At 37.3% G+C, this 13,459-nt stretch overlaps 1 protein-coding gene across 6 annotated transcripts in view; it reads left to right on the forward strand.

Moving 5' to 3' along the window:
• SLC38A6 (solute carrier family 38 member 6) overlaps window positions 1-13,459 on the forward strand; it is a 75,800-nt gene that overhangs the window by 42,285 nt on the left and 20,056 nt on the right. For 5 of the 6 annotated variants that reach the window (XM_045451171.1, XM_045451166.1, XM_045451167.1 and 2 more), the window contains 5 exons: window positions 339-397; window positions 8,144-8,209; window positions 8,450-8,503; window positions 10,141-10,220; window positions 12,632-12,732. In XM_045451171.1, coding sequence (XP_045307127.1) covers window positions 339-397; window positions 8,144-8,209; window positions 8,450-8,503; window positions 10,141-10,220; window positions 12,632-12,732 — 360 coding nt within the window. The remainder of the gene's footprint in view (window positions 1-338; window positions 398-8,143; window positions 8,210-8,449; window positions 8,504-10,140; window positions 10,221-12,631; window positions 12,733-13,459) is intronic. The other variant, XM_045451169.1, reaches the window with a different exon arrangement.

The following is a 13,459-nucleotide window of genomic DNA, read 5'->3' on the forward strand; positions in this document are numbered from 1 at the left end:
ACTTATTTTAGGTTGTTCAGCCTTCAGCCTTGCCTAGTTAGCCCATTACTTGGTTTGCAGTAGTATTTTGTCTGCCCTACTAAAATAAAATCTTTACAGCGGAACATTAAAGAGAAGCCTTTCCTTACAGTGTACCATTAGTGGTAAGCCTGTTCCAACTCTGCTGTACAGAGCTGCATAAATGATCTGTGACAGATAGTTGGAATGTTGTTATTCTCAGCCCTAAGCCCCAGATACCAAGCACTGTAATAGAAAACATGCCCAAGATGTATAGCTTTTGCTGTACGTTAGGAACACTTTCCTTATAAATTGCTTTTTATTTTACTGTTATTTTACAGGCTTTCTTGGCTACACAAGTAGTTTATCATTTTTCTTTATGGTGTTCTTTGCTGTTGTGGTAAGTTTGAAATAGAGTACATTGCTTATCTCCTCACTAAAATTGAACTTACTGTGTCAATGTCTTCTTTTTTCTTCAACTCTGTTTTCTGTTAGAGTTTTAGTTCATTGTGTTATTTAAAAAGCCCTTTAGGCCACAAAATTATTTCCTTTGTTGTATCTCTTTTGAAGAGGCTGAGCTAAAGCCACAGTTCAACTTCGGTATCTCTTTTGGTTCACTAGAGAGGAGAGCACACTGATTGTGTTAAAACCTAAGATGAAGTCTAATTCTTTATGTAGGTGTGTGTTTCAGTTTATTTCCATATAATGCTGTGTGTGTATGTGATTGAACTCTCCCTTGCTACTGAAAGATGAGTGAAAGGAAATGCTACCCAAATGAGCAACAACACAGTATACCAGTAGTTGAGCCATATTATAGAGCCATGGTTTCAAGCTATCACAACAATCTAGGAGGCATTTAATTTAGGTTAAACTGTCTTCTGGGATACGAGGATAAAACAACTTTGGATTATTTAAATGAAGAGGAAGTGACCCTGGTTTTAGTGTCCAGAAATAGTTATACTTCAGTGGATGCTCTTAAAACTAAAATACTCAAAAGCGTTTTCATTTAATCATTTGTTGAATTTATCAGCGTTAAAAATCATTGCCCTCCCTCCCTCAGATTGTCTGACTTGTATCTTAGAAGTAAATGAACTGAACACAGACTCTTTTCTCCCTCAGCTTAATTGAGATACAGTTGACATACAGCACTAAGCTGAAGGCGTACTGCATAAAGACCTGACTTACATATATAGCAAAATGATTACCACCGTAAGTTTAGGTAACATCCATGAACATAGACTTTTTAGGCTCCGCACTGAAAAGGGAAACCACAGTTATTTTCACCATAAGTGGATTTTTTTTTGCAGTGGTACTTTATTAATTTTTTGAGTATAGTTGACAAAAAGTGTTACATTAGCTTCAGGTATACAGCATAGTGATTCCATAAGTTAATACATTATGCTATACTCACCACAAGTGTTAGTACCATCTGTCACCATTCAACACTATTATAATATCATTGACTATATTCCCTATGCTGTACCTTTTATTCCCCGTGACTTATTCATTGCTTAACTGGAAGCCTGTATCTCCCACTTCCCTTGACCCGTGTTGCCCATCCCCCTCCCCTCCTCACCTCTGGCAAACCTCAGTTTGTTCTCCATATGTATAGGTCTGATTCTACTTTCTGTTTATTCATTTGATTTTTTAGGTTCCACCTGTGTGAAATCATATGGTATTTGTCTTTTTCAGTCTGACTTATTTCACTTAGCAAACTACCCTCTAAATCTATCCATGTTGTTGCAAATGGCACTATCTCATCCTTTTTTGTTGCTGTGTGATATTTCATTATGTACACACACACACACACACACACACACACACACACACACACACACACCACATCTTCCTTATCCATTTGTCTATTTGAATATTTATGTTGTTCCCATATCTTGGCTATCGTAAATAGCTCTGCAGTAAACGTAGGGGTGCATATATCTTTTCGAATTAGTGTTTTTGTTTTCTTTGAGTAAATACCCAGTAGTGGAATATTGGGTCATATGGTATTTCTATTTTTAATTTTGGGGGGAGCCTCCATACTGTTTTCCACAGTGGTTGTACCAATTTACGTTCCCTTCAGCAGTGCCTGAGGGTTCTTTTTTCTCTACATCTTCACCAACACTTGCTATGTATGTCCTGTCTTTTTGATTTTAGGCATTCTGATAGGTGTAAGGTGATATCTCACTGTGATTTTGATTTGCATTTCCCTGATGATTAGTGACGCTGAGCATCTTTTTGTGTGTCTATTGGCCATCTGTATGTCCTCTTTGGAAAAATTCAAGTCCTCTGTTCATTTTTTAATTGGATTATTTTTTTGGCATGAGTTGTATAAGTTATTTATGTATTTTTGATATTAACCCCTTATCACGTATATCATTTGCTAATATCTTCTCCCATTCAGTTTTGTTTTCTTGCTGGTTTACTTTGCTGTGCAAAAGCTTTTTATTTTGATGTAGTCCCAGTAGTTTATTTTTGCTTTCAGTTCCCTCGCCTTAAGAGACATGTCTAGAAAAATGTTGACGTGGCTGATGTCAGAGAAATTACTGCCTATGTTCTCTTCCAGGAACTTTATGGTTTCAGGTCTCACATTTAATCCTAAAGTAGAGATCTTTAATCCATTTTGAGTTTGTTTTTCTATCTGGTGTTAGAAAGTAGTCCACTTTCATAATCTAATTGTTGAGAAGTATCTACAAGGTTAGGAATGACCTATGTATGCAAATGAACATATGGATGTGAAAGAGAATCAGTCTAGATAACATTGAATTTTTTCCTCACAGATAATTGGCAATCCAAGCATTGCATAGGTAAGAATAATTTGGTTTTTATAGCCCATAGCTTGAAGCATGTGAAATGTATTGATACAAGATGTCTATTGTAGTTTTCACAGTATTCATTTCTGGCAGGTACTCTTAAATTCGGTGCAGATTTCTTACTGTAGCAGTCATATGGAAATAATAGCGTTTTTCTGCACTTATTCTAACGTTTTATAAACCATCTGCCCAGATTTTTACCTGTGAGCACAATTTAAATTTGATCTGCAATGAGACAAGATACTGTACACCTTTTTTTAATGCTCCTTCTAATTGTCATATTTATTTTAGACTTTCTAAATAATTAGGTTTTGAAATACTAGTGGTTAGGGAAAGGAAGCCTGTATATATTAGCTCAGATTTTTTTGAAGGGTGTCAATGATTTCATTTATTATTTTTGTCAATTTGTGTTTGTAAATCTATATAATATCTATATTACATTTTTCAAAAAAAAATCAGCCCAGAAATCTGTTTCTTAACTGCCTAAATAATGTAAGTAAAGCTTGCAGTCTTTTTAAAAAAAAATCTGATCAAAGCCAGCTTTAATTTTTTATCCTCACACTTAAAAGGTTATCTGATGGCTACCGTTTACCAATCCTAGCATTGGTTACTAGATAAGGAATCTTAAGGTAAATTTATCTTGTTTACCTAATGTTCAATTTCTGTCCGTTTATTTTTTTAATGTTTTATTTATTTTTGAGAGGGAGAGAGAGAGACAAAGCGCAAGTGGGGTAGGGGCAGAGAGAGAGGAGGACACAGAATCTGAAGCAGGCTCCAGGCTCAGAGCTGTCAGCACAGAGCCTGATGCGGGTCTCAAACCCACGAACCATGAGATCATGACCCAAGCCAAAGTCAGATGCTTAACCCACTGAGCTATGCAGGTGCCCCCAGTTTCTATCAGTTTTAATATACACTGGTGTAAATAGCATTACTGACGATTTTGTATGAAATTCAGTCTCCTACACATCCCATGGAATCACGGGATAGAATCAGGAGACTCCACCTTCTATGTGAACCTCAGTGGTATTTTTATTTGTAAGAGAACCTTCTTACAACATGTTTATTTAATTCTCCTAAAAGTGGTGGCATTCTTTTAAACAATTCTTTCAGAAGCAGCAGTTACATAAATGGAATATTGCATTAAACCTAAAAATGTTGGCCCTGGTTAACTTTATTATTCTGCATATGATCATGATAAAGGATAAGGATATTCTTCACATTTCCAAGCAAAATCCAATTTAAAAAGCTTATTCTTACCAAACCCCTAAAAACAGCCATTTGAGGGGAAGCCAGCAGGGCGTTATATCACCCCAGTGAAGTGTAGGTTTCATTACACGCACCTATAGACCCACGTGGCTACCTTCAGCATTCTACTTTTACAGAATTTATTTTACACCTATTATACCAAACAGCATTTTTTTTGTTTTTTTGTTTTTTTCAATATATGAAATTTATTGTCAAATTGGTTTCCATACAACACCCAGTGCTCATCCAAAAAGGTGCCCTCCTCAATACCCATCACCCACCCTCCCCTCCCTCCCACCCCCCATCAACCCTCAGTTTGTTCTCAGTTTTTAAGAGTCTCTTATGCTTTGGCTCTCTCCCACTCTAACCTCCTTTTTTTTTTTCCCCCCCTTCCCCTCCCCCATGGGTTTCTGTTAAGTTTCTCAGGATCCACATAAGAGTGAAAACATATGGTATCTGTCTTTCTCAGTATGGCTTATTTCACTTAGCATCACACTCTCCAGTTCCATCCACGTTGCTACAAAGGGCCATATTTCATTCTTTCTCATTGCCACATAGTACTCCACTGTGTATATAAACCACAATTTCTTTATCCATTCATCAGTTGATGGACATTTAGGCTCTTTCCATAATTTGGCTCTTGTTGAGAGTGCTGCTATAAACTTTGGGGTACAAGTGCCCCTATGCATCAGTACTCCTGTATCCCTTGGGTAAATTCCTAGCAGTGCTATTGCTGGGTCATAGGGTAGGTCTATTTTTAATTTTTTGAGGAACCTCCACACTATTTTCCAGAGTGGCTGCACCAATTTGCATTCCCACCAACAGTGCAAGAGGGTTCCCGTTTCTCCACATCCTCTCCAGCATCTATAGTCTCCTGATTCATTCATTTTGGCCACTCTGGCGTGAGGTGATATCTGAGTCCAAACAGCATTTTAAACACCCACATATAAACTCCCTAATAAGATAAAGCAAAGACAAAAGTGTTTATCTTATTAGAAACAAGATACACCATCACTTACAGTCTTCAAACATTATCCTTCTTTGACTTTCATAATTTGACAGTGCATTTATGGAACAATCTGCAGACAACTCATTTTAACAGACAAATTAAAGAACACTTTTAAGCAGACATGACTGTCCTAAATTGTTTATTAGGTAAGAATTTTACAAACATGACCTACATTAGCAGTAATGGTGGAGCTGGGGAATATTGTGTCTCCTCCATGCTGCACAGCGAGAGCCACTAACTGTGGTGGAACTTGTGACCCTTTCCAAGGCCATATCTCTCGTGGCCTCAGATGTCAGCTCTCATGTCTCCCTGTGCTTGTGGACTGGTTCGGCGATCCACTGGTGTCAGGATTCTCCTGAGAGCTTAACGGAATGGATCAATGAAGGTAACCTCAAAGAATTTGTATGTGGAATCTTCGCCAACCCAGTTAGAATTCAGGACTCTCAGAGCCCCACAGTGGTCTAGCCACACATCTGCACCCAACTAAAGGCTTTGGGCCAATCTTGGCCGGTTACCACCGTGATGGCCAGGCTTGCCCTAGGTTGCACCCTTAGGAACTGAGTGTTTGCAACCACTGTGGCGCACACGAATCTGATATATGACATAACCTTGCTAGGTCTTGTGCCCAGTCTGGGGGCTTTATCAGGCTGGATTGGGTGAGGGCTCTGTGGACCGCGGAGAGCTGGCCATACTGCCAGCAGCGCACCCTGAGAAGAAAGCTCATTACAGCGGACTGCTCTTCTCCATAGCTCCTGGATGTACTTGTAAGCGCCTGTCTTGGCTGACCTTTGATCTGATGCCTGCCGCCAGACAGAAAGCAAAACTTATGGCCTTGTCTGTTGTCCCAGATCCTTACTTTGCATAAAAATTTAACATAAAATTTTGCCTCCCTGAAATATCTAAACTTTTTAAAGTCAATTTTATCAGTGGCTCCGAATGACAGTAACTAGATGGATCGACCTTTTTGGGTCCATTTTGGAAAACAAATGGATTGCCGTTTTTTCCAAAAGTTCTGTCTTGAGTAGAGATAAGTATTCTAAGTAATATTTTAGTAAACCATTAATCAAAATAGACAACAATTTGGATGGCTTTTAGTCAGAAGCTTTGCTTGTTGTGAGCACTGAGTGAGGCATTATAGACTTGTGGATGCTGTTCTTAAGGATCTGTCACTCTCGTAAGAAAAATTAATGGGAAAACAATAGAGAACAATGAAGACAATATATAATTGAGTATTGATTTATTTGCTTCAGAATAAGAATTGCAGGAATTGAGAGAAGAGAAGGAAATTAAACTTGAGCCTTGAAAGGTGGAAAGGACTTGAAACAGAAAAGGAAAGGTCTTTTGTGCCTGTGAACTTAATCCTGTTTTTTCCTTTGTCTTTCTAACCCCTGGAGTTACCTTCTTACCATGTTGTACCTTCAGCCTGAGCAAGGGCTCCCTGTCACTGTTGTTGGGTGTCTATTCTCGTTCTGTACTTCTACTTTGTAGGACAGCACACCTCACCATCCCGCCATGTAGGCTCAGACTTGGGATAGGTCTCTACTGGGAAATTAGCTATAGTAGCTCGATTTAATATTAATAATATAAAGCCAAGCTGCCAATGATTTTTTTTTCATTAAGTAGAAATTCATTTAAAATGAATTAAAACTCATTATATTGTATTTTAGAGCATTGTTATGAGATGTTTTGATTTGCAAGCCAAGTAATAAAAGCTGATGAAATAAATGAGATAGCTCCCATTCCAACCTTGTCGAAGTACTTGGTACACAGGTGTTCAGTACATGGTTGCAGTTGCCACACACACTGTTAGTAAGGGGAAGGTGTGCGGTGCTGAACTTGGGGTAGGGCTGCGGACAGAGACCAGTAGCCACCATGCTGCTCTAGCTCCTATCCTACCCCATCCTCATCTTTTTTTGAAAACGTATCAGAAAAAAAAGATGTGAAATTACTGCTTTTGATTTTTTTTCTTTCCTCTTGGTAAGTTGACCACTACGTAGTTGTATTCCATATTGAAAACTTACCTAGAAATATCAAAAGTAACTTGCTTAGTTTACCCTTTTATTTATTTTTTCTTGGTGAGGGCTTGAGTTCAAAGCAATTCTTTAGTTCACTATTAACTTTATCCTAAAAGTGTACATTGTCCTTAATTTGTTTTATCACTATATAAAATTTTGTTTGAATAGGGTAAAATCCCAAACTAGATAAATACCGAATAGGAATAGTATTTACTTACTGGTCTCCTGCAAAAGACAAATGCTTCCTTTATTCTCCCTTGCCCCTCTGTATGCTGGGTTTCAGCCTGGAGCAAATATTTGCAGAGTAATTGCGTGCCCTGAAACAGCCTCAACAATGGTAATGTCGACATGTCCACAACTGTAGGTCTGGAGCATGATGGCCACAGTCCAGAGTAAAATACTGAGATATTTGCATTGGTTCTTTCTGAGAGGTGGCATCCCTCTGGATTTCTTTTAATTAAAAAAAAAAAAAAAGAATTCTTTGTACCAGCTGGAGTTCAATAGCTACGTGCTGTTACTCTTAGCCAGCTTTATCTACATTTACGAAAAGTAATACAAGTCTAAAAGCAGCCAGGAGGATGGTGCTTCTGAATCAGGAATCCCTGAACTCCTGCTTTGTATGGGGTCTCTCCTTATTTCTGTCTGTGGCCATTTCCAGAACTGGTATTAATATTTCTCTATCGCTACTGATGCCAGGTCCACAAATAACTGTAGTCTTATACCATTGTCACTAAAAGCATCATGTTCCCATTTTGAGTTGTACTTTTTTTAATGCCTTGATGCTATTAGAGTTTTGAAAGTTGACACAAGAGTACTCAGTCTTTAAGGGGGGAGATCCCCACTAAACAGATATGCGTCACCCCCCTTTCCCTCTCACAGTAGGCAGCCATGTTAAGTGACAACCCATTCTAACTGGGAAAAGATCATAGAAGCAAAGAATCTTCTGTTAGCTATTAGTTGGGATGGAGTTCATTTAATTGAAGTAATGCTGACTTGTTTGAAATCATTTTCTTGTCATGAATTTCATAAGAAATAATCTTGAGTGTGGATTCTATTTATTCTTGCAGGTAATAATTAAAAAATGGTCCATCCCTTGTCCTCTGCCATTAAATTATAGAGAACAATCTTTCCAGGTAATAGTTTACATTTTCAGTTTCTTCCTGTTTATTTTAAGCTAAAAAGAAAAAAAAAAGAGCAAGAATGATTTTTTTTCCTAATTAATGAAAAAGTAATGGCTGTATTGCAATTTGGAACTTTGTTTTGAAACGTTTTTATTTGAAAGCCTAGTAATAATAACTACATCATTTTTGTGGATGAATTTGGGCTTTTAATGGCTGTTGGTTTCTCTTTTTCCCCTGTATCCTCTTAAACAGATTTCAAATGCTACAGATGATTGTAAACCAAAGCTCTTTCATTTCTCCAAAGAGGTGTGTAAGTTATTAACAGATACTTTTGGTTGATTTTTCACATTTCAAGTTTTAAGAGATTTGTGTAACAGGGTCTCTTAGGTCTTTGTACCTGTAGCTAATTAATTTTCATGAAAGTGCTAAGTATAGGGTTGCCTACCAGAAGAATAATATTATTTAACACAGGGTGGCCCATTATGAAACAGCCACCTTTTTTTTTTTTTTTTTTTTTCTTTTTTTCTTGGCATGCCTTTAAATGGAGCCTGTTTTAAATGGGCCACTGCCTAAAAGAACAGATTTACCGAATGTCTGGTCTGGCCAATAAGGTCCTCTGTGGATACAGACTTCCTGTTGCCTTCTGGACTTGTAAAGCTAAATAGCCAATTATATCAAAAACTCCTCCCCTGTGAGTAGAACCTTGGTCTGTAGCTAAACAGCCTCATCATTGGACCAGCAGTTGAGTGCTGCCAATATATCTTCGGGCTGAAATTCCAGAGTTGAAATTTATGATGCTTAGAGTGGAGACTAGCAGATCAAGTCTCCTTGCTATCTCTAAGAGTCTTAGAATCCTGGAAATATCTGCAAGAGCCCCTGAACATCAGCAGAGGAGACAGGAACTGTGATCTGGAGGTCTCTCCTTTACTGTTCTAGAAGAGCCCAAAGTCCTCCCTGTTGCTGCACGTTTCTTCATCTACATTTTTGTATTCTGTTGAAATCCAAGTCCCAGGTACTAGAATCCCCTCCACTCTTAAACAACTCTTAGCAGTGTAGCATGTTGGTGTGCTAACTGCTCCATGCAGAATTTTCTTTTTAATCCCTAGTTTTTCTATGAAAAAATGTCTCTCTGGCTCCACAAAGGAGATTACTACATCCTTTACATGTTAAAGGCCATCTGCCTTAAAGATCCAGGTAGGGTAATTGACAAACCAGGAAATTGAGCAATATATGAAAGAGATTTTGTGAATTAAACTCTCATTCCCCTAATCCAAGCTCAGGAAATGCTACAGCTCTCCTTCCTAGCTCCCTTCAGGTATTTTAGGAGGCATTATATACCAAGATAGTTCTTCAGTCATCTGGAACACTTGCTGAAGAGCCTAAAGTTAGAAAAAATTTCAAAGTAGAAAAGAGAAAGTAAATCGCCATTAATTTTATAAAGATGGCATTTTCATTTAGATGGTAATTTGTTTGCTTTATAACTTCCTCAGACTCTTAAGTGTTCTAGTTAAAAAAACAAAACAAAACAATTGTTTGTATATTCCAATGGATCTTTAAGAATTTGTCAGTCTAGAATATATCATGTTCATTCCCAATGAAAGAGACCCTAGTTAAAATGCAAAGATGGGATTAATATTTTCAGTATTCCATTCGATTCAGTTGGTGGTATGCCAACCATGGTATAGAAGCCAGCCAAGAATTTTTCTGGCTAGCACAGGCTGTCTAACTATTAAGTGAAACATTTGTTGGTGACCATACTTGTGTCTCTCTTTAAAAAAAAACAAACAAAAACACAAAACATCCTTTTATAAAGAGATGATTCATGAAAGATGAAGTAAATTGAACCAATTTGATTTTTTTTGGAGACCTGAGTTTATTGTCAAATGAAGTAGTGGTTTAAACAGTGGCATTTAATAATTTGATCTTTTTAAATTCTTTTTCAGAGTGCTTATGCCGTACCTACTATGGCTTTTTCATTTCTCTGCCATACCTCAATATTGCCCATATACTGTGAACTTCAAAGGTACCATAGAATTCTGGAATCTTTTAAATGTATTAAGTATTTCTTTTTACTTTTTGGACTTTCAGATTGAATGACATTCTCCTTTATGAATCCTTCTCTCTCATCGCTGGATTCTCAGCGTTAATTTTTTTTTGTTTTTTTTAAGACTTTATTTTATTTTCTAAAAATTTTTTTTAACGTTTATTTATTTTTGAGACAGTGAGAGACAGAGCATGAAAGGGGGAGGGTCAGAGAGAGAGGGAGACACAGAAGGCTCCAGGCTCTGAGCTGTCAGCACAGAGCCTGATGCGGGGCTCGAACTCACAGACCTGAGATCGTGACCTGAGCCGAAGTCGGACGCTTAACCGACTGAGCCACCCAGGTGCCCCAAGACTTTATTTTATTTTCTTTAAAAGTTTATTTATTTTGAAAGAGAGAGAGAACCAGCAGGGGAGGGTAAGAGAGAGAATCCGAAGCAGGCTCCATGCTGTCTGCATAGAGCCTGATGTAGGGCTTGATCCCATGAACTGTGAGATTATGACCTGAGCTGAGATAAAGAGTCGGCTGCTTCACCAACTGAGTCACCCAGGCACCCCTCTTTTTAAGTAATCTCCACACTCAACGTGGGACTTGAACTCACAACCCTGAGATCCAGAGTCACATGCAGTACTGACTAAGCTAGTCAGGTGTTTGTTTAAAACAAAACAACAAAGAGTTAGTTTGGTCCTACTGAAGAATGTTTCCTGACTTCAAGCTGTATTACAAAGCTGTAATCATCAAGACAGTATGGCACTGGCACAAGGACAGACACTCAGATCAATGGAACAGAATAGAGAACCCAGAAGTGGACGCACAAATGTATGGCCAACTGATCTTTGACAAAGCAGGAAAGAATATTCAATGGAATAAAGACAGTCTCTTCAGCAAGTGATGCTGGGAAAACTGGACAGCAACATGCAGAAAAATGAACTTGGACCACTTTCTTACACCATACACAATAATAACCCAAAATGGATGAAAGACCTAAATGTAACACAGGAAGCCATCAAAATCCTTGAGGAGAAAGCAGGCAAAAGCCTCTTTGACCTCAGCCACAGCAACTTCTTACTCAACATGTCTCCGGAGGCAAGGGAAACACAAGCAAAAATGAACTATTGGGACTTCATCAAAATAAAAAGCTTCTGCACAGTGAAGGAAACAGTCAGCAAAACTAAAAGGCAACTGACAGGATGGGAGAAGACATTTGCAAATGACATATCAGATAAACGGTTAGTATCCAAAATCTGTAAAGAACTTATCAAACTCAACACCCAAAAAACAAATAATCCAGTGAAGAAATGGGCAAAAGACATGAATAGACACTTCTCCAAAGAAGACATCCAGATGGCCAACCGACACATGAAAAAATGCTCAACATCGCTCATCATCAGGGAAATACAAATCAAAACCATATTGAGATACCACCTCACACCTGTCAGAATGGCTAACATTAACAACTCAGGCAACAACAGATGTTGGCAAGGATGCGGAGAAAGAGGATCTCTTTTGCATTGCTGGTAGGAATGCAAGCTGATGCAGCCACTCCGGAAAACATTATGGAAGTTCCTCAAAAAATGAAAAATAGAACTACCTTACAACCCAGCAATTGCATTACTAGGTATTTATCCAAGGGATACAGGTATGCTGTTTCGAAGGGGCACATTTCACCCCAATGTTTTTGGTAGCACTATCAACAATAGCCAAAGTATGGAAAGATCCTAAATGTCCATTGATGGATGAATGGATAAAGAAGATGTGGTGTGTATGTATGTATATATATGTATATATATGTGTATATATATATATATATATATATATATATATATATATACATACACACACACAATGGAGTATTACTGGGCAATCGAAAAGAATGAAATCTTTCCATTTGCAACTATGTGGATGGAACTGGAGGGTATTATGCTAAGCGAAATTAGTCAGAGAAAGACAAATGTCATATGAGGACTTTAAGATACAAAACAGATGAACATAAGGGAAGGGAAGCAAAAATTGTATAATAACAGGGAACGGAACAAAAACATAAGAGACTCTTAAATATGGGGAACAAACAGAGGGTTACTGGCGGGGATGGGGGGGGATGGGATAAATGGGTAAGGGGCATTAAGGAATCTACTCCTGAAATCATTGTTGCACTATATGCTAACTAATTTGGATGTAAATTAAAAAAATAAATTAAAAATTGAAAAGAAAAAAAACGTTTCCTGGGAGCAAAATCTTTGTGCAGTAATTTCAAATCAAAAATTCTAGTATATAGTTATTAATGAAGTAGTTCTTGAACAATTAAGGAATCCTCTTGACTAGCTTGGTTGATATTTGTTTCTTTAGATATAATTCAGATCACAGTTTCTACTTTTGCCATTTTTGTCTTTTAGCCCTTCAAAGAAAAGAATGCAAAATGCAACCAATACAGCAATTGCTTTAAGTTTTCTCATTTATTTTATATCTGCACTCTTTGGGTACCTCACGTTTTATGGTAAGTATATTATTTAATTATCAGTGACAAATTGTTCTCTAGTTGATCTCACACCTGAATATAGACTTTGTTTCCGCCTTTTGTTAGTAAGTTAATTTAGGCTGCTAAATTCAGTGTAGTACTGTAGTAGCTTTATGGGCCTTAAAAAATTGATTTTCTTTCTCTTAAAAATATGGATCAAGTTCAAGATTAATAATAACTTCATATAAAAAAAATTTTAACACCTAAGTAAAGCCAAAGGCTTAGGGACATTGCTGTCTTTCTACAAGAAACAAATGTGCAATCATGATTTTATTTTCTAAGAATTCAATATTTTGGAATCTAGTTTGGGAGGTTGGGAGAATCAGTCATCTTAATTGCAAAAGAACAACTTGAGAAAGGGAAGGGTTTTACACTGGACTGTAGTTGTACACTTAGATCTCAGAGATCTTTGCCTTCACACTTAATTTGCACAATTTGGCATTGTACGTTCTATGATACCTTTCCCCCTCTTAAATTTGGTAAAAGGATTCTTTTAAATTCTTAAATTTAAAAAAATTAAGTAAATTTTTATTTATTTTTGAAAAATTGTCTGCTTGGAATGTGTTTTTTTCTGTTCTAAAAAGAACCTAAAGAAAAAGTAAAACTTACAAGTCCAGAGTAAGAAAAAAAATTGTAGGCTCTTTTGTTTAATCTGCAAACCTATTTAATTTGCAAACAAACCCATTATAACAAATTGCACTCAATT

The sequence above is a fragment of the Leopardus geoffroyi genome, chromosome B3 (genome assembly GCF_018350155.1).
Source record: "Leopardus geoffroyi isolate Oge1 chromosome B3, O.geoffroyi_Oge1_pat1.0, whole genome shotgun sequence".
NCBI lineage: Eukaryota > Metazoa > Chordata > Mammalia > Carnivora > Felidae > Leopardus > Leopardus geoffroyi.